A 21,381-nucleotide genomic window follows, 5' to 3' on the forward strand; every position below is an offset into this window, starting at 1 on the left:
GTGGAGGGGGGTTTCAAGATCAAGTGATTGCGAGAAGGAGGGCATTGTGAATTTCAAAATGGACAAGAATTGATCCATCTTCATCTGGCAAACTTACCTCACCCAGGTCCAGGATGAAGCAGTCTCCAGTGTTGAAACTCTCCCAGCTCACAGGGACTTCAATGGCTCGAGCCAAACGACGACCCTTGATTTGGAGCAGCCGCTGGACGTTCACCTCATTGGTAGCCACATGCTTGAACCCTGATGCCACTCCACCAGCCTAACGGGCAATAGAAAAAAGGAATCAAATTCACAGTTCAGTGCATATGAGAAAAAGGATGCGAGTCCTGGATTTCTAGGGTTGCTATTCAACACGCGTTATATAGAGTTTGCGATGGAATATTGTACTCCTAGAGAGTTCCATAGGGTAAGGGCACAGTGCATTGTTGAGCATGGCAATAGTGTCTTGGGCGTACTGCGGGGTAAATCTCGTCCATTGGGTAGAAGACTCCGGTCATCAATTTCTTCATAAATGGTTGAGTATTATCAACACATTAATGCAAACTTTAATATGAAGATGTTGCCATGTAATTCACCACAGTATCCGGGCATGTGTGGGAGTGTTATGTTCTAATGTCAATGGCGTTCGCTAAACAAAGGGTTTTAAGAGCGCTTTATTCACCATAGGTGCTCCTATAGGGGAGGGGGGGAGATAGTGGATGCTACCCCCGGCTTGCCTTTTGTACTCCAACCCTCCCACTTCTATACAACATCTCAATGATTAGAAAAGACGCTAGAAAAACAATGTGAACAGGGTGACGAGGGACTTTGCTGCTGAAAGATTACAGTTTGGGTAGGAAGTAAACAACTCCTGGAGTTGGTCTAACGGCTAGGGCGGTCGACCACGAATCTGGGGAACCGGGTTCGAGTATCGGCAATGATGCTGAACATCCTGGGATTGAGCAAATCACTTAATCTCCCCGTGCCTAACAAAAATGAATGTGTATCCTCATGTAATGCAACTGATGCCATGTAAAGCGCTCTGATACCAGATACCGGGTCAAGTTTGTGCTATATAAAACTGTTAAAACAACACTGGATAAGGTTATGCGTGGGGCAATTTTGGATGACAGTAGGAGTTGAAGGGTGTGTGATCTCACTTTCATTATCTCTGGTACCTAAATTAATTGATGTCTACAGTCAAGGGCCATTATTCTACTTAAAGTAGAACAGAATATTGTACAATGATGCGATTTAACATGGTTGCAACAATTCATATTTCCCCAGACATGCAGCACAACCAGGAAGAAGCCTCAAGTGTGTACGTAAAGCAGGTAAAGATGGCTATCCCTGTAGATCACTCTTCAATGCGCTTAGCCAGCCATTCAATCCCCCCCCCCGTCCCCCCAAGATAAGCAGTCTTGCCTCTTCCCCCATCTCCAAGACCATCCCCTTACACACCTTGTACTTTATGCCAGACTTGAAGTATCCAAGAAATGCAGAGGACTCGTATCCCTGCACCTCCCGGTTCTGGCGCGGTGATCCTCCGAGGTGGTCGTCCATCTGCACAGTGAAGATGGCAGCAGCTCCGCTCTCATCCTGCGAGCACTCGTCCCCTTCATGGACAAAAGAAAGTGGCACATGGGTCAGCGACTCAAGAAATTTGCAACAAACTCAGGAAATATCCACAAAGTATCACCACATATATAACACAATCTCCCAATAGTTTTCCAATTTCTATTTGAACAGATTCTGCCCTTCCAAACTGCACACAGGGAATACACTTCTCAGTTTATACACAACACAAATTGAGTGATCGCCAACTAACAAGGATAGGGATTAGTTGAGCAGCTAATTTACTGGATCAACATCCGAATGAATAAAGTCCAAGTCTAGCCTACAAGTTTCCAGTGATTGACATTTTAGCTCTCAGAGCAGCCACCTGGCACCCCATTATGGCTTAAAGAGATGGCCACAGAAGAGGGGAGACGGGGTTGTAAGTACCATGGTGCGTGCCAAGAAAGCAGAAACCCACACTGCTCAGAGGAGGAAGCTACAGACCGTTACAGGAAGTCTGCGACTCAGGAAATTGACTGCTCCACTAACAAAGAAGTGGCCTGTGGCATGCACTGGGGTCTGGGAGGAAGAGGTCTGAAATCGTCAAGCATTATTGAGCTAAGAGAAGATGCTTTTGCCTATGCTGTTGAGCTGCGAAGGAAGGCTAGCTGAGCTCACTTGCTCTAGAATTTCAGGGGTTTCACATCTACACAATACATGTATCAGACATTTAGTGGGTCTAGACATGGTCTAAAACCTAGCATTTGGATTATTTTCCAGGGGCTAGATGAGCTCCTAGGGGAGCAAATACAGCACACGGGTCACCGCAGGGTGGATCTTGGCAAACTGCACCTCTCGGTTCGGGCAGGAGGGTTGGGGGCTCCAGCCTACTTCCTCTCCACCCAACTCCAGTGATGGAGTCAGTGGCTGGCAAGGCCATCACTTGAGGAGACTCATAAGAAGTGGCGCCAGTATCTGCCCAGTCAACCTCTAACTGCTTCTGGTGCCAGAGCACCCACCATCGGTTACTCCATGCGGCTCTATGCCATAGTCATCTGCTGCACCAATGGAGCTCTCCCTTATGCTCCAGACATGCCTTTCCCCAGTTTACCTGGTCCCCGTGGCCCCCTTACTCGGGGACATCTGTTACAGTGGTATAATGCCAATCTTCTACCATCGAGAGACCTCTTTGAGGACAGCCACTTACTTACGCTTATGCTATCAGAACCAGTTCGCTCTCCGGAGGGGTCAGCTTTTAAAGCACAGATATAGCCAACACTATGACTTATCTACTCAATAGTAAACGCCAAAACCGACTGACGCCCACTTTTCCAGGCCATCAACACTATGGGATTGGGGCTTAGACAACAGCTGGTTGGTTATAAAAGGCTCGCCTTGCACTGCCCATCATCTCATCCTCTACTTCGGGACAAGTGGGACACTGACTCAGAAGGGGGCTTACACGAAGCAGAATGGTCACGTACCCTTGCCGCTGCATCACGAGTGTGGAGGACACAAGGCACGGAATGCTCGTGCTGAGCCCAGAAGAGGGAGCGAGTAAGGATCAGAGGATCCCGGAGACTACCAGAATAGCACCAGCCTGTTCATAGACTGGTAGTGGTTAGGTGAGAACCAATGACTAGAGTTAACCCCTTCGCTGCTGGCCCGTTTCCGCCGCTGTGCAGTAAACAAACGAACAGGGCGGGGCCGTGACGAACCCCAGCCGTCATCAGCACACGAGCACCGTGGAGCGTGATGGCTGGGGTTCGTCACCAGCATGCGAAGGGTTAAAATAAAACTGTGTGGTAACACAAGAGTATGGGGGTAATCTGCACCAGAGACTAATCACGACAGAACCAGACCCAGGGTGGGAACTGTCGGGATCGCAATGCAGAAGCTGACCTTCCCTAGCACCAGGACACTAAATTTCAGTGTGTAAATTTTCCTAGGTGTAGTATTTAGTTATAATGCACATTAAAGAACTGCTCTTTAAAGTCTAGCACAGAGTTTGTCAAAGTTTCACAATTAATATGGGTTTGAGTGCCGGACACCCATACTACCTCCCCGAGAGCCCAGTGCTAAAGGGACGTACTTTGTCCAGTTTGTAAAGCCATAGTAGGACAAATTCAAGGACATCAGATACAAAAACCTCAACCCACGTTAGAAAGGCACGGTAGGCCCTGCTTGGTCCAAGGACCCCAACAGGGTAACATATTTGCGATTTAATTTATTAGTTACCCAAACAGAATAGTACTAATAACTCGGTTTTTCAGGTGTGTTCCTCACCATGATGGAATAATTTTGTTATGACAATTGCAACATTTTAATAGTCAGATTTTAATGGGCATTCCTCAATTAAGTTACGGGTTGAAAACACCAATAATGAGGAGTTTCATAATCATCTAAGCCGGCGCATTAAGGGGGCAATTTCCAAAATATTAGGTTCCCTGGTCTCAATAATTCAGTGAAAGTAGGAAGGTTGGCTTTAGAGGTTCCTGCCCAAAAGATGGCGACACCCCAACATTGTGGAGCTCACTTGGCATGTAGGGGACTGTAGAACCACTCCACCTCCCCCTGGCAGAAGGTGCATAATTGGCACTTCTAATGGCAACCTGGTAACTATTTAGTGGTGGCATGATAAGTTAATCTGTTCCTAAATTGGCACCAAAAGACATTTAAATATATGTGCCAGTGGTGGGCTGGGCCCTGCTTTCAGACACTACTCCATCTAGCCATGAAGAGATTAGCCACAATTCACAAAAAGCAAAGCTCTTTCCCCAAACCCCCCCCCCCCCCTCCACACACACCATTTATACATGGGGCAGGTGACAGGGCAGTGCAGCTTCTTTCAGAGTGCTACTTGTAATAAACATGCCGGAAGGTACATTCAAAATAAATAAATGCAGAGAGATTCTAAACTAACGTTATTATATTAAGTAGCTCCTTTCTGGCGTCAGGATAGCACGGGTACGAATAGGAACACATTTACCGGTAGCGTCCCTCGAATCATAACTGGAAGAGCTATGATTAACCAGCATGCACCGTTATGCAAATTAGAATTACATGCATGAACAATGAAAAACATGAATTAAATCATTCTTTAGAAAAAGAACAATCCAATACATGGAAGTTAGTGGAATCCCTCGTCGTGCAAGTGAACTGGTTCTACTGCCAGAGCTCCCTCAGGGAGTCCAAGCGACACGTCATCACCCTGCGCAGTGGAGGACAGAGCCTTACCCAGCCAGAAATGGAGGTCATACTGCAAGTTCCCGCTCTTCAGTTTCATCGTGTGCAGGAGCACATACGCGTCACCGGTGAAGAAGTCTCCATACAGGTTCTTTGGAACAGCCACCAAGTCAAACTTCTCGACCCGCCATATCTGCAGACCTGGCTCCTTCCCGGCCTTCTGGAATTCTGCGTGATCGACCTCCATGTTGGCGGGCTGCTGCAATAAGAAGAAAAACTGATTGGTTAGCTGGAATTTGGAACAGGGAAAGTTATTCTAGCTTAACAGAATGAAGAGAAAATAAGGAATGGCGTAAGACCAAACATGGCTACCACACAAACATAAGGGTTCAGGAGTGAGAAACTTCAAACAAAGGTTTCTTAAAGATTTAACTTTTTAGCAGACAAACTTATTTCATTTGGTTTTAAACAATCAAGTAATTAAATAAATCTAACATTTTTGTAACAGTTTGACTACAATTAAGCAAGGTAAGCAAACGGAATGCACTAACTGTGGATCTTAACTGGAGAATAGACCATATTTTAAACAAAGAATAGAATGCCTTAACATTATGACCAGACCCTTGGCTGCATACGAGTATAGGCACTCTTCCGCAAACTTAAGGATTAAAATTGTAATGGAATATATACATTGAGGAGAATATGCGGACATTGGTATAAGGGATCCAACCAATGTGCTTGCAATGGTGTACATCTCAATATCACCCAACTAGAGAATTTTAATACACGCCCCGAGGAACTACCCAGACAATACATGTGGATGTAGGAAGGGTGCACAATTGAGGAGCTAAAGTTAATGGTCACAAACATTGCCCTGGAAGCAAATTGGGAACTATGAAACCTTTAGGAAGATTAAAAAACCCACTTTTTCCAACAGGTGTTACATGCGGGTGACAACCAAGGTACCTTTCAGGGATCACTTTAGTCGGCACCAGAGGCTCGTGAGCATCAAACATCTACCTAGCACGGTATGTGGATCTGTACAAGACAATCAGCATCACTGCAATGTGGGAAACCCCACCTGCCGGTCCGGATATTACACCAGCAATGCATTGCGCATGGATATCTAAAGCCCCCACATTGCATCAAAAAAAAGCAAAGTGACGTCTCAGATGGCAGCATAGGGCTAGGTAGAACACCAAGACTAACTACTTAGGCCAGTAGCATCAACTGGAAAATACAAAAATTATAATGCAGTCAGCAGTGGGTACAAGGTATGAAAAAACCACAATGCCAGTTAGGTAGGTGGGAACATATTTGTAGAAAAGCCTACCGGGATTCAAAATTTAAACAAATGCAATAGAATGGTGAAAGATGGAGTTTAAAAGTTTACATTTCCGGGAATTTAACCAAAAAAATCACAAAGTATTGGTAAAGCCAAAAGGTCTTGTGTTGGCTGGCAGGCAATTAAAAAATATATATATATATATTTTGTAAAGTATTCTTTCAAAACATCATCACTAGTGTGCATGTGAACCCAGTTGACCATTCTGGAATTGGCTGAAAGCCCATTTCCGAGCATTGAGCAGTGTGCCTCTGTGATGGGACAAGTTGCAAACAGCAGTCAATGCCCAATACCACTGTCTGGTGAACTGCCAGACCCTTGCCATTATAAAAAAAAGTGCAATAAAATAATTTGTTAAGTGAATAAGTGAATGTAATGGCCCACAAGTCCTTGGTACTGTATGAAACTACTTTTTCTATGGGTAACAGCATTGCGCTTGAGCACAATGCATTAGATCTCAGAATAAGCATTGGCAAAGCCAATAGGTCTCGCCTATGAGAGCTATTGGTTTTGGCAAGGTGTTGTACCCATGCTGTGAAGAAGCACACATGCTTTGCAGTGTGGATAAAACTAAATACAAAAAGCCCTATGTTGCAGCCAGGGGTAATGCATTTGTTTTTTAAGGCATTAGCACTGGATGTATCTTTTATTTAATTTTTTTTAGCCATACTGCACAGCAGCAACTTGCTGCTATAGAGCACGGATGCAAATCATTGCCAAAACCAGCGATGCCTACGGGGTCCAGCATGAACAAAAAGGCAATGGCAGAGCCAACAGTTCCACCGAAGAGACCAGTCAGCTTTGCCAATGTTAGTTAGATCTTGGTACAATACCCCCATGATTGAGCAAACCATTTAATCTCCCCATGTGTGAACAAAATTGCACAAAAAATCCTCAAAAAAAACAATGCACCCATGTCCATGTCTTAGCGAAAGTACATTTTGAAGCAGATAACATATGTTGTCACAATAAACATCCATTTCAAAGCACAAAAGGGCTTCTTTGAAGTGTATGTGGCATTACAAAGTTCTTGGTTAACGGGGACAGGGGGAAAAAGTAGTGCCTCAATCACTGTAATCAGTGGTGGAACAGCTATCAAGCTGAACCAATCAGGACTTGGTCCATGCGCCAGCCGAAAGAAGACTAAGTGAAGACAGCAGCTGCCGGCCTATTAGAAGGCAGCAAATAAGTGTGACAATGAAGCCAACGAATGTTAGGCAATGGGCGGACTATAAACCCCTTATTGTACAATATCTTGCAAGAGAGTGCATGCTCTGTTGCAGGAGAACTAAAAACAAAGCACTGGCTCGAGTGGGCACACCTGTTTCCCATGTTGAATGCTGTGGTGGGCGGGATTAAAACATGAGACTTGAACAAAACATGAAGATGGCTGTGAGAGTCCCAATATGCAATATTACATGCAAACATTTTTTTGTAAAATCAAATTCTGCTGACTAATTCTAGACCTATAAAATAGGATAAAACTCCTTTTGTGAATGGAGTGGTGGACCATCTGAGAGGAGAAGAGACGGATGCCCCAAACCTGGCGGGGGAAAGATTCAGACCCTGCTCTTTGCTGACGATACCTTACTGATAGCTAAATCCCCGATAGGCCTGCACAAACTCCTGCAGCGTTTCTCCTCCTTTTGTACAGAGAGAGGCCTAACCATCAACACCACCAAAACCAAATTGATGGCCTTTTCACCCGCCAAAAATTTTAAAAACAATTTTCTGCTTAATGGGACTCCCTTGGAGTTGGTCGAGGCATTCGACTATTTAGGGGTCCGGATAAATAGCCGAATGACCTGGAAGGATCACTTAGCGAAAATGCTATTGGGCCACAAAAGAGTGTCGGGGGTGATCTTACGAGAGTACCAGGCATCAATCAGTAAACCAGTGTCCCCGGTAATGGCTATCTACGATGGCCAGATACTCCCGGCTGCATTGTACGGCTCCGAACTATGGGGGTTCGACAATGTAAATGAGCTAACCTTAGCAGAAAATAAGTTTTTGAGAGATGTGGTGGCACTCCCTGTTTCCACCCCGCTTATCCCCTTGCGGTTAGACCTTGGTAGACGTGCCCTAAAGGATATAGTGAGGCTGCGACCATTGCTTTTTTGGGTCCGCCTGAGAAGGACTAAGGAGTTGGCCAAATATGCTGAAGTGCTGGACGAGCTAATTTTACTCGACTCTGGGTGTAAAATTGGCTGGTTGAAAAATTTGAGGCTACTGGTCTCCCAATTGGGTTTGAGAGATATTTGGGAGTCTCAAGCGCCCCCGCCCAAAATGGTGATCAAGAAATTATATTGGGATTGGGTTCAGGCTGAAGCATCACGTGGTATAACAGGGGGTTCACTTACAGAGTCTTTTCTGGAGTGTAAGTGTGTAAGGAAACTTGAACCCTTCCTTGACTTGATAACCAAGCCTCTAGACAGGGCCCTCTTTAAAATTAAGGTACGGTACCCTCCCGGTACACGAATTTACTTCAAAATGGTCCAACCAGGGCGGCCCCTTGCGATCTTGTCCTGGCTGTGCGGCCCCTAAAGAGTCCGTGGCCCATCTTCTTTTTGCCTGCCCCGCGTATAAAGTGGCGCGGAAAAACTGGTTGAAACCAGTATGTAAAGGTTTGGGGATGAGGTGCCATCGCTCGGCCTTACGAGTGATTACATCGGATCTATCATCTACCCCATTGATATGCGGGGTGGCAAAGTTTTTAGGTAGTGCCTGGATTATTAGATCAAGATCTCTGGGAATGATTGCAAGGCCTCTACCAACCCAGAGTGGAGTTATTTGAAGCTGCTAATTCTGAGTGCCTGGAGTATTTTTTTTTTTGTCCATGGTTTTATTAATTATGATAGTGCTCAGTCGTATTTTAAGTATGGTCAACCCTTGTTGTTGCTAGTATAATTTGATGGAATGTATATTGTTGTCTTTTATGGTGATCAATTTTACCGAATAAAGATTTATACACACATAAAACTCCTTTTAAAAGAAGATTATGTGCAGTTTACACCAAATGGAACCTGGACCACATTACTTATCCCACAAAAAGCATTGCTTTTAATTCATGTGCATTGAGAAAAATTCGGTCAATCACGTTTCAAAGTAAAAGAAATTCGCGCTGTTGGAGTGAAGTAGTGCAATTTTATGGAGCCGTCAGCCAAAACAAAGATGTATAATGCCCAAGCGATGGCAAATGCAGAAATTCTTAATAGATCTGGTCCGCGCAACTCAAAAGGACTACTTGTTGACTGCACAGTCGGTAACAGATTCAAAATATTAAATATCGTTCCCTAAGAGATGCATGGTGTGGCATTTGAATCAATTTAATAGTAATGCACAGGTGTGTTAAAATAGGAAAATAGCTTAATAGGAACGTTACATAATTGGTCTTTCCTTGCAGCACAATTAGGTTAATTGCCATATAGTCTGGTGCTTTGATGGTGCATAGGTCTAGTGGGCTGGTAAGAGTGTTCTCTGGTGCTTGGCTGTCATCACTGAAGGGAAGCCAGCTGCTGAGGCAAAGGCCACGAGCAGAGGAAACCCAATCATTCTTGCTAAGTAAACCTCAGTGACCCTCACAGCGTGCAGCAGGGCCACGGCTGCTGGGGGTGAGTTCCAACAGCAGACTCCGAGCCCATCAACAAACAGACGCAAACAGCAATAACACATACAAGGAAACTTTAGCTATTGGAAAAGCAGGATAAGTCGCAACAGGACGATGTCTGAAAGGGCTGAAACCGGTCCCAGGATGCTGGTTCCCATTCCAGGGAGGTCCTGGCCTGGCAGTTCGGTCTGGACTGTTCCCATGAGGCACAGGGTCAAGACTGATTTGCATATGGCTGGATCCAAAATGGAATGGCGAGCAAAAAACGATGGATTTAGGCCCAGATCTCTGGACTGGGGAAAGCGCCGTGGGACCAAACAAAGATGTTAATGTGCTATACTAATGCACCAGACATAACACGCCACAGCCTGCCCAGCAGTGACACTCCGAGGTAAACCTGATTATGTAGATAACAGATTTTGCTACAAGGTACCATCCACCATTGAACATACATGGACACGGGTCTCATCCCCCAATAAGCACCTCAACTTATGGTTTTCCATCAACCAAATATGGAACATGCGCCAATTCCATGGCCACCGAATGCAAAACCATTCAATATCTACTGCAAAGTCACTAGTTTAATATTACTTCTCAAATTAGATTACTTCAATAACCTGCTGGATTTTACTGCAACCGCACCTCCCTCCTCCCCCCGTGCTCCCGGATATCAGAGTCTGCCTAGCTCATTGGTCCAGAGGTACCCTGAGAAGCCATCGGACTAGTCGGGAACAAAAGAAGAATTAATACAGCACCAAAGTGTAAACAGGACCGTCCGGTCACTACTCCTTGCACGACTGTACAATTCGTGTTTTCTTTCCAGGGTACCCCTCCCACCCGCCTAGTCACAAAACAGCATCTTTGCTGAAAACCTCACTTTCCTCCCGCTTCTCTATTCCATCGTATCTAACTAACACCATGTACCACAACGGACCTTTTGGGGGATTTTCGGTCAAAAAAATAGTAATGCTGCTTCTGCCGAAACGAATGAGTAAATGTAAAGAATTTTATTTCAACACTGGATGGTATGGGCCCAGTCGAGGGGGCATTTCACAGCTAAAGGCCTTCGGATAATACAGATTCTCCCAACCCTGCGTCGCCAAAGCTGCCTCCTCACCCCAACCTCTCCGGATCACTTGTGTTTACTCAGTTATCCCTTTGGATTACAGGTTCCCCTTATTCAGACAATTGCAGTCACCTTGAAATGCAATCCAACTGGCACTTACTGTGAACCACGGACTACAGCTTGCAGAATGCACTGCGTTAAACTAATGCCCGCCCACACTACGTGCCAAAGGTGAGATCATATTCCTGCCAGTTTTTCATTCTCAAAATCATTGTAATCTGTACCGCTAGGCCAGTTGGGAACTGGGACTGCAGCTCCCAAAATGCACTGTGGTTAAATTAATGCCTATGACTCATAATTGGTGTCACTACAGATGAGTCTTCAGTTAGCCTTAACCAAATATGCTCAATACTCGACTCAGAAACGGCGTAAAATGTGCATTCTACTTAAAAATAATTAAACTGCACTCCCAAGAAGCCGCTGCATCCGTCCCAGACTATTGCCCGAGCTCATCCCCCGTGGGGACCCCACGTTTGCCTGCTTCCAGCGACACCGGCCTCATCTGTGCACAGGGCCTGGCCCCGCTCTGACGCGACACTCAGTCACACTTAGAAACTCTGTTGTCGAGTGCCTCGGGAGACCTGCTCATACAAAAGGGTAACGTGTGTTCCATTGTCTGCTGCTGTGGCCGCCGCTTTCGCTCCCACACACACTTCCTATCGTGTTACAAAACCTCCCACCTCAAACCTGCCCACTGCAGAGTCAGCGCGAACACAAACCGGCAATTAACAGGACTTCCGGTAACCGGAGAGGCCCGCACGGGCGGCGGCGCCTGTCCATGCAGAGTGTGGACACACAGGCTGGATGACGGCAGGGCGGGTGCAAATCTGTCATACATGTTACACTTGAATAAAAAAAAATATAAAAACACCAACGTTTCAATCCTTCGTTGCAATTTTTAACCTTTACTAAGAAATCCGTGCACAGAGGTGCCGCAGCGAGCACGGGCTGTGGACTCCCACCCACTGGGAATCCATTTGTAGTGCTTAACAAGAGCACAGGCGCTTCTTGGCGCTTTATTGGGCATAGTTTGATAAAAGTACAGAGGGTTTATTTAACTTCAGTGTGCATAGGAGGAACGGACTTCAGCACAGTGAGACCCCGCTACCTCGAGCCGTAGGTGGCACGCTGCTGTGCTCTTTGCGGAGTGTATTTTTATATAGCGCCTGCCGTGTCCATAGCCTTGTAGCGCTCTAGCTGTTTATGATAGAACGCTCGCTAAGTGACCTGGAATCTCTGTCGGTGTAACAACGTGTCTTTTCGATTCACGGTTAAATGATTAAGTGTGCAAGCAAAAACTGGAATAATATTAGTCTAGCCTAGGTTAAAAAAGGTCAACAGTTTAATGGACTGCCTTCCTCCGCTGTGTGCTGCTGCCAGAGAAAAACTGAAATTATCTAATTATTAAAATACATTTTAATAGCATTAAAGTGTCATGGGTGTACCCTGAAAGGTCAAGCTCCGGATAGCTGGATAAATAAAATTACTACAGCTGTGTGGAGAGCAAGCACTTATTTTGTGGAAGCACACAAGTCCTGCCCATCAAAACAAGTACTTCCGGCACGAATATCTATTCAGGTTTTTTAGGCTCAGAAAGTATAGCCTATGGTAGAGTTTTTCTACGTAATGTGTCCTTGTGCGGGAGAACACATACTGAAGGTAAGTAAAGCCGTGCAGAGTAAGCTATGCCGTGCAGAGTAAACTATGCCGTGCAGAAATCTGCGCGACAAATTAGGATTTTCATGTGAAAATGGCAAAACTACAAGAATGAGGTTTATGTATAAGCATCACAAAAATTGCAAAGTCGCTAACATTGAAGAAAAAGAAAAAAACACAATCACTATTTTGCACACTTCTTTCGAGTCTCGCTCACCTTTGCTTACGTCCATCTTCGTCCCAGCAAATCGGGAGCCAGGTGAGCCCTCCTGGTATTCATTCAGTCTACAGACCTCAACGGCTGATAGCTAGAAAGTATCCTATCCATGGTCAGTTGGAGTGACCAGTAATCTTCGTGCCACTGGACACCAATGCACTAGTCCTGGATTTCAACTAACAAAATGATGCATTCTGGGAATTGTAGTTTTTGTCCGCTTTGGCTCATCGGAAGAGACCAAAGTAAGTGCTTGAAAAGAATGCAAAAACGGACGCATAGCTCAATGAAACACTTCTATGACGGGATCAAGGTCACATGCATGTTTCTTAATTCTCGTCCTGATCATGTAACGAAAGGAATGATAAAGCACCCTAGCTTCGAAGTTTGATTGGCACCTGCCCTGGGGCACGCCATACATTTTAGCTTACATCTGAAACAAACTGTCTTCAGAGTTTTGTTCCATGCAGTCACCGATCATAGGATCTTCAACTCGTTTTCTTCTTGTAATCTTCCAACAGATCTTTTCTAGTTGAAGTTTTCTAAGCCATCAAGATAAAAAATTAGGCCATGTGCTTCTCACATGACGGATGACTGCACAGGGCACCCTTTCATGTAGCTTCACAGCTATTCCATCAGAGAAGTTAAGACCTGGACAAAATGGGCCAATGGCCAAGGCCTCGGGCTTCCAGGGGGCTGGCTCCATAAGAAAGCAAACTTCACTCAATTTCTTATTTCAACCCCTCTTCACCTGCCCTGCCTACCTCTACACAGGTCTCTCTACTTTGTCTCCTCTGAAGGGCTTTCCACGTGCAGCAAGTCCTAGATCAACTGTTTGTGTGACCAAGTTTCTGAAAGTTTAGTGTTTGGCACAATTCGGGTCAGAATGGGCGGTGCGGCCATTCCATGGAGAGCCTTTTTATAGGAATCATTTCTTCTTTTTGAAGCATAGATTAAAAGGTGGGAAGTTCATGGTCCTGCTGCCAAGCAAGAAACTGGCACGGATTGCCAACTGAAGCAGTTGTGTACTCAGATCAGGAAGATGGAAAAAGTAGGTGTGCGAAACTGAGGGTCACTTTGTCTTTGCAACCTCTGCGGGTTCAAGGAAAACTTTGCAATTTCTGGAAGTTAGCAACTTTTGTCAGTTTTCCATAATTTTCAGCAATGTTTGAGTTTTTATTCCACCACAACCCATGTCCAAGGAGGCACCGTGAGAAGATGGAGCTTTAATGACGTTGCTGGCTGAAACAAATTGACAGCCAAGGTCTCATGCACCCTCCCTCTGAAGTCGCCATGCCGGAAGAAGTCCAGGCAGACAGAGCATTCATGGAGGAGCTCGTGTGATGCTTTCAGTGCTGATCGTACAGTGTTTGTGCAAATGTAGACTTTTCCGACAGAAAAATCCAGATTGCGTCTTCTCAACGCTCTCACTACCCCACTAGCCCTACTTCACCCGTCTTTCCTACTACTTCTTCTTCCCGTGTAAACCTCGCTCAGCAGAGCTGATGGTCATCATCTGGCCATCGAAGCGTACTTCTAGAGATGACTGGACATGGGGAAGCAAAAGAACCAACATAGCAGTGGACACCATACAGAGCGATGACCGTTCAGAAGAGTCAAAAGTATCTGCTGCAGCAAGTTCCAGTTGTGCAAGGATTCAAGATTACAAAAACCCTATAATTATAACCACAATTTCAAACCCTGATCACGCTGTGCCATACTCCAATATCTTTAAGGTCATAGATTCCATAAATATTGCGTCACAAAACAAATATTAAAATAAAACCTAAAAACAATTCACTGTCAATGCTGGTCCTACATTTAGAATGTAAAAAGGGCACTCTTAAAAATGGACTTCAGCTAATGCACATGACATGGTTCTGCAAGTATAGCGGGCTGCCATGGCTAAGCCCTGGAAAATAAGTATGATCCTGAAGTGACTATTACAATTAAAGCGTCACAAGGGACAGTTTGAGGTATTGCCTTTTCCAAAAGAAATTTCCATCTATCTACTTAAGTGTAGTAACGCTCCTTGTTTATTTTTACCAATTTGCTTTTGCAGAATGGGATGCCAAACCCCTGCAGATTCACATAATTCATTTATTTCCATCTGTGAAACATGCAGCACAATACCAGGTGAACTGTTGCTACTGTTTTGCTAGTTTCTGGATCACACTACACTGTAAAACCAGTTAAAAACGGAGCCCAATTTGCGAAACGTGGAGTGCGTTAAAAATTTCTCACTGAACAAATGTCATAGGAATGCTCTGCCCGCCACTTATGGCGATGAAGAGAGAATGGACGGTGGAGTTTGCTCTACTCCAGATGCAAACTTCACGCAGCTGCTCCACCCATCTCTGCTCTATGGGACTGTATTGGTGATTTTACAAACGAGGCCCCTCACCTTTCAGGTTTGTGTTCCAGGCAGTCTTTGGATGTTGTGGCTAGAAGTCTATTCATACTGCCCAATAAGCGCTTAAGCAGTAATGTCTTTTCACACGTTCCCGGCCTGAGTGTAAGTATCAAAGCCAGAGGGTGGAGGGGGTAGGGGTTGAGGGCTCCCAATAACCCTCAAAAGTCCTTTCCACCCATTTTTGATAAAAGGATAACACTGAAAACTTGTACACTTAAGGAGTCCAGACTGCCAGTGGAATGTTGGCAGCCATACATTTGCATTATAAAAAAAAAAAAAAAAAAAAAACAGAACTGGACATAATTGCAATGTTTGGATTTACTAAATATATTCCGAGCTGACAATTTGATTTTAAAATGGAGTCATTCTGGGGGCCGATTCTTTTATTTTAACAAACGGGAGAGGTGCAAAATTAAAAGGTTTGGAGACCATTGCGGAAAAGAGACCGCCTCGTCGTGTCAGCAGCCAGCAAGTTCTCGCGGGAAGAAGGCCAACTTCCTGTGCACGGATGAGGGGTCAGCCAGTGTATGCAAATGACTATTGCTGATGCCCAGTATTTCCTTTCTGTTAAGAGGAATCTGTATTGACTGACCATTCTGCTACCCTAGCATTTTCCCAGTGGGCTGCTCTCATAGGCAGAGGGGCTGCCAGGGATCATTCACATGGCAGCCTCTTGGAGAGAGGATCGGATCTGAACAGGGATGAATTGTGTTTTAAGTGCAGCCCTTCGAGCCACCCTAAAAACTCCAGACCTACCTGTGAAGGGAAGAGGCCACGAGACTGCTAATGGTAACCATGAGTCTTCTTAATGGACTGGATTTGCTTAGGAGAAGACTATATGCATGTATGTGGCAGCTGGTCAGATCATACATAAGTACTCTTCGTATCATGGCATTTATTGGGTAATGCGTGTGAGAACACATGTGTGTGACCAGACACATGGAAGACTAGAAGAACTGCCACATTCATGGTCTTGAACATAGCAATGATAAGCCACCAAAGAGCCAAGTGTCTTCTCAGAGCCCATCCAGGAGGTATCCGAGACATGCTGCGATGAATCGGGTCATGCATTTCACTACCTACTATGGTTTGTTTGCTGGGTTATGTATCCACATAATTCTATTATGCTATCCTTACTAATAGGAGGTGCCATTATATGCATAACAACGATTAAGGCTTTAGTAGCCCATTATTCAAATAAGAGGTATATTTATCAACAGCCTGTATAGTATATGGGGCCCAGACGTTGAGCTGTGCACCTTTTCCTAAGACTTTGCGTACATTCTCAGTTATTGTACAAGTTGTCGACAGCTCAGAAACGGGGTATCTGGTTTACAAACGGTTGTCTGCGGGTCATTCAAGAACATCGAGAACTTACATGTTAAGGGCACGTACCTTAGACAGATCAAGCTGTTGAAAGTGTACTGCTCTGCGCCAAGGCATTCGCTCACGATACAGTCAATAAAACTAATTTAGTGCAATCAACATAAATGTGGGAAAAAGCAGTTAGAAGTATATTGTAATATTGCAAGTCAGTCGATGGGTTAAAGGTAGACAAAAGATGAGGGTTGGTGGCTACACATAGTGGTGCTACAATATTAATTGCGTCTGGACCCTGATCATCCTGGTTGTGGTGCGAAAGTGCGAGAGATGTGCGGCATAAGGTACAATATGAACACTGGGAGACCTTTCAATAAGTGTGATATTCAGCTCAGGGGAGGTGTGAACTTTCGTATTTTAACTGGAGTTGTACCAAAGTTTCAGTTCACAATTTGCCTAAAAAAATAAATAATTTTTTTTAAAAAAAAAACAGAAGTCTGCCGACTACTTTTCTAGGGCTGCAAGTTGGCCAGTCTCCTCCAGGTCTCAGATTCAGTAGCAAACAAAACTGGACAATGAAACTGGTTCTTATCTAACTAACTCTCCATACCCATATTCTTGGCTTTGCTGGCAGAGTACAGATCAATTTCTGAACAGTGAACGTAATAAAAGGTGAAGATGTAGGTGATTCTGTGCCTGATTAGATTCCAAACATTTTACTTAATCTTGCATTGCCCAACAGTGTCCACCATTTCCAGGATGTGGCGTTTCTGCATTTTTTTATCGTAGCAAATTACTTTCTGTGCAAGGAGGTACACAGTTGTCCAAATTTGGAAAGGGTAAAAATAAAGGAAAATGAATTTATAACAGGTGAGCGGGTGTGTTGTGTCTTTTGGTGGGGGAAGAAAGTGAAGCAGCTGTAAGGAAGTGCCTTCGGAAGAGAGTGAAGAGGAAAGAGGAGGTGTAAGATGCATAGAAGATATAAAGGAAAAAAGTGTACATGTCTAACACAGTAGGAGCAAGGTGGCAAAACAAAATTGTGTACCCCTGTCGATAACGTGAACATTTACTAATGGTGTGTTGTGGTGAAATAATCAATAGTATAAGATGCACACGTGGGAATACTAATTTTGCTTGCATGAAGCAATATAATTAACTAATTTGTATTGGTTTTGTGATGTGAACTAATGCTCAGCTTAAATATAAATAAACGCAATATGAATGTGCTTATTGTACACGTTATTGTGCCAGAAAGTCGGATATGTAAGTATGAAAAGCATTTGTGGCTTACTTGCTAGGTAATAACTAATGGGGAAACATTAGTACGGTGACAGGTAAACAGAAGGGCTTTAGTTCCATATTTAACATGAATGTGTGTTTGTTTCTATGATAGTTCCAAAAGTGGCCTCTGAGGCCTAGTGAAAACATGGCTGCACCGGTAAACTGCGAGCAAGTGCTGGACTGCGCATGCGCACCCAAGGCCTGCAAGTGAGAGTGAACGGCCTGTGCTCGGATGGGAAGTTCAAGGCTACTGTGCCCTGGCAGTCAGGATGATTGCCAAAATATGGACAGTCGAGTGTTCTGAACGTGGGAAAGAAACGTGAAGTTACAAGTCAAGGAAGTGACCAGGCCAAAGACTGTCCTAAACAATACCCCTTTATTAAACTGCTGATTCACCGTGAATATGATGTTGTAATGGTGAGGAGATGCTCACCCATCCCAAATTTGTCCAATTAGAACCAGAGTTGGTGATGTTAGATACTTTTTAGATAGATTAAGTTAGGAAAGTGTATAAAAACCCCTGATTTGCTTAGAGGGTCGCTTTTTCAATTTCATCTCGAAGTGCTGTCGGATTGCAGATCGATTCCTGGATGTAAAATACTTGATTTTTTCTTGTTTGCTTTGCAGGACTGGAGGATAAGATAAGCGTTAGTTCCGGATGTTGAGAGAATTAATTTGGAACGATCTTTTGCTAAACTTTTAACTGATTTCTAAATAAATGGCTATTTTCTGAGCTCTAAATAAAATTATAATTCTGAAATAAAGTTTAAGATTTTACTGAATAAAGAATTAATGCCTAAATGTCAGACATATTAAAGTTTTGCTTTTAATAAAATTAGGAAAATTGATTAAAGCTGGTCTTGTAATTTTTCCTACGCCTGATTTTCTTTCTAGCAGATCCATTGCCACTATGGTGGTGTGTCTGAATAAAATTCATGTTTGTTAAACCATGGTAAATCATATAAAACTATAGGTGTTAATATTACCTGGTTAAATCGGTTTAGACACTCGCCAAATGTTACAGCATTACTCCTTTGTGTTTCACCAATCCTTGAAGTCGAGTTAAGTGAACAGAGAAAGTGTGCAGTGTTAAGGGCCCCACTGGAGACTAAATGTGTGTTTGAGGCTTCAGGGAAATGGTGATGCGGATTTAGAAATGATTTTTGGAGTTCCGCTGTAGCAAGTGAAAGTGATGGGAGTGATTGAGACTGAAAACCACTGTCCCGCCAACAGCCCTCAGTAATGTTTAATACAGTCTCACACGTGCAGGTTTGAAAAGTTTCCAGTATTATTTTATAATAAAATCATTGTTTAGTCATTTATCTTAAAGTCTAATAACAAAGTTCAGAGAACAACAAAGTTCAGAGAACAAATATACTGGTCAGGTGTCACACTATGGGAAGCCCAAAAATGTGGTTTACATGTTTATGCCACGCCTTTTATTACATAGGTCGCGTCCCTTTGAGCCCCCCGCACTTTTCAACCCACTTACAGGCCGGTCCTACATTCACCTTAGTAGAAGAGGTACAGATATGGTTGGGCACAATTTAACCCAAGTATAGGTATTTTTTTATAACCAAATACAATCGTTCGATGCGGATAATTGTCGGAATAGCTTAAAGCGAGAATTTAAGCAGTGTGCGGTTAGCAAGGAGGAGGAATACGACAGGGGTGGGAGCACAGGAATACATTTTTTTTAATTGCCTGTATGGTTTTATTTTTGTATTCGAAACATCAGCGATAAAAACTTTCCTGAGGCCGAATAGTTAGGAATCCCGATTCAGCCGTCTACTGAAAGATACTTGGAAAGCGTCCAGTTCTGGCAAAATCATTAGCCTGGGATAATAAAACTGCTTTCACGGGGTGATGGCGCCCCTGCAGTTGACATTGACACGGTGTTCATTCTGCACACACAGAACACTGTCCGAGCGCCGTCACTGGACAACAAGGACCTCGGTACCGGAAATGGATGTGTTTTACAACGTCCTCGTGATGCCGAGTCTGCCGCCGGAAGTGCACACTCTAAGACACTAAGAGGCTCAATAAACCAAGTCGAAGCACTGTGGTGCCGCAGGTCTCGCGGTCCCGCCTCCAGAACAGCGGTGCCAGACAATGCAACCACATAATGACAGGGGCGCGCGGCAGGCTCGTGGCGGGGAGCACAGTCATTACGAGGGGGGCGCACGGGGGGAGGGGAGGCACATGCAGGCTGATGCCGCAGTCACAAGAGCGAGAAAGCGATTATGAGACAGGCAACTAGTTACAACTTGAAGAGGGACATACTTTGTCCTCTTAAGATCACGGGGGCAGTACTATTGGCGGGGGAGGGGGGGGGGGGTGAGGAGATTCATCTTAAAAGTGACTTTTAAGAGAAGCAAATGGGAACGTCCGAGCGAGTTGTAATGAACATTTGGCCAGTATCATGGTTTGTAACGAACTGGTTGAAGATCATTCTTTCTGCATCATATCCGCGCCCCTCTCCGCCCAGGACTGCTCACTGGAGTACATCTCGACTCCATTTTCTTTAGCGCCAACTAGATGCCCTTCTCCCCATCTCACCTCTCCCATCCTCTTCTCCTTTGGTGCTCACAGCTTTTCTTTCCTCCCTTCTGTGCCAGCTCCCCCCCCCCCCTTCTCAAGCTTTCCAGTCTCCAGCCAGCTCTTCTTCCCCCTCTCAGTATAGTTTGTTTTCCTTCTCCTCAGCTCTCCAGGTTTCTTTGCTCAGCCACTCTTCACCACAGCTCCTCTGCTTTCGCTCCAACTTCGAGCCCCTCTGGTTCTTGCACTTTCCCTCCTTTGGGTCACCTGTCCTTGGCCCGCTTCGGATGGATCCTCCTTCTCCAGTCCACCTCCCTCAGGGCCCAGTCTTTTCCCCCCCATCACCTCTCGCTCTCCGTCCCTCAGATACAGCGTCGTAAGCATTGGTTGATATGGGAATCAAACAGTGTCCCAAAGTACCAGTTTGCTGTCAAGAAGTGCCAGTACTCTCCCATTAAAAAGCACTGGAGCACCGCAGGTGCCATACTTTCAAAATGAAAGTAGGTGCAGGTACATTGAAAGCACTCTTAAGCTCAGGGTGTCTTTGCAATCAATGGCAGAGAAGCTTTCTACAACTACTTTCTTCACCAACCGCATCAGGCGTGTGCTTCACTAGTCAGGTCAGTGTCCGCCTACATCCAGTGCAGGGTCGGATTGGGATCACAATTCGGCCCGGGCACAGACGAAAAAAGTGGCCCACATTCAAGAGGCGGGGCCCATATTTAAGGGGCGGGGCCCACATTCAAGGGGCGTGGCCCACATTCAAGGGGCGTGGCCCACATTCAAGGGGCGTGGCCCACATTCAAGGGGCGTGGCCCACATTCAAGGGGCGTGGCCCACATTCAAGGGGCGTGGCCCACATTCAAGGGGCGTGGCCCACATTCAAGGGGCGTGGCCTTTCATGAAACACCATTTGCACAGACAAGGAATGAAAGTGGGAGGATACTGTTCTTGCACAGGACACAGGGCCAAGGTGACAATGGCCTACATGCTGAGCAACTAAAAAAAATAGCAAGGCCCCTTTGTCACAAAATTATTCCAGCCCTCCAGCACAGGAGCACCTGAAAAGCAGCAAAGCCCCTGCTATTACTAACCTACTTAGCCCTCCCCAGACCTTCAGCTCAGGAGCACATGCACATGAACAGAGGTAAGGCCCCTG

General features: G+C 45.0%; 1 protein-coding gene across 5 annotated transcripts in view; it reads right to left on the reverse strand.

Annotated features, from left to right (window-relative positions):
- The window catches only part of GSN (gelsolin), a 152,465-nt gene that overhangs the window by 58,840 nt on the left and 72,244 nt on the right, over positions 1-21,381 (reverse strand). For 3 of the 5 annotated variants that reach the window (XM_078641868.1, XM_078641866.1, XM_078641865.1), the window contains exons 2-4: positions 4,774-4,981; positions 1,441-1,595; positions 98-259 (exon numbers count right to left, since the gene is read on the reverse strand). In XM_078641868.1, the coding sequence (XP_078497994.1) occupies positions 98-259; positions 1,441-1,595; positions 4,774-4,969 (513 nt within the window). In that variant the 5' untranslated portion in view covers positions 4,970-4,981. The remainder of the gene's footprint in view (positions 1-97; positions 260-1,440; positions 1,596-4,773; positions 4,982-21,381) is intronic. The other 2 variants (XM_078641869.1, XM_078641867.1) reach the window with 1 other exon arrangement.

Source organism: Lissotriton helveticus, chromosome 5_1, assembly GCF_964261635.1.
Source record: "Lissotriton helveticus chromosome 5_1, aLisHel1.1, whole genome shotgun sequence".
NCBI lineage: Eukaryota > Metazoa > Chordata > Amphibia > Caudata > Salamandridae > Lissotriton > Lissotriton helveticus.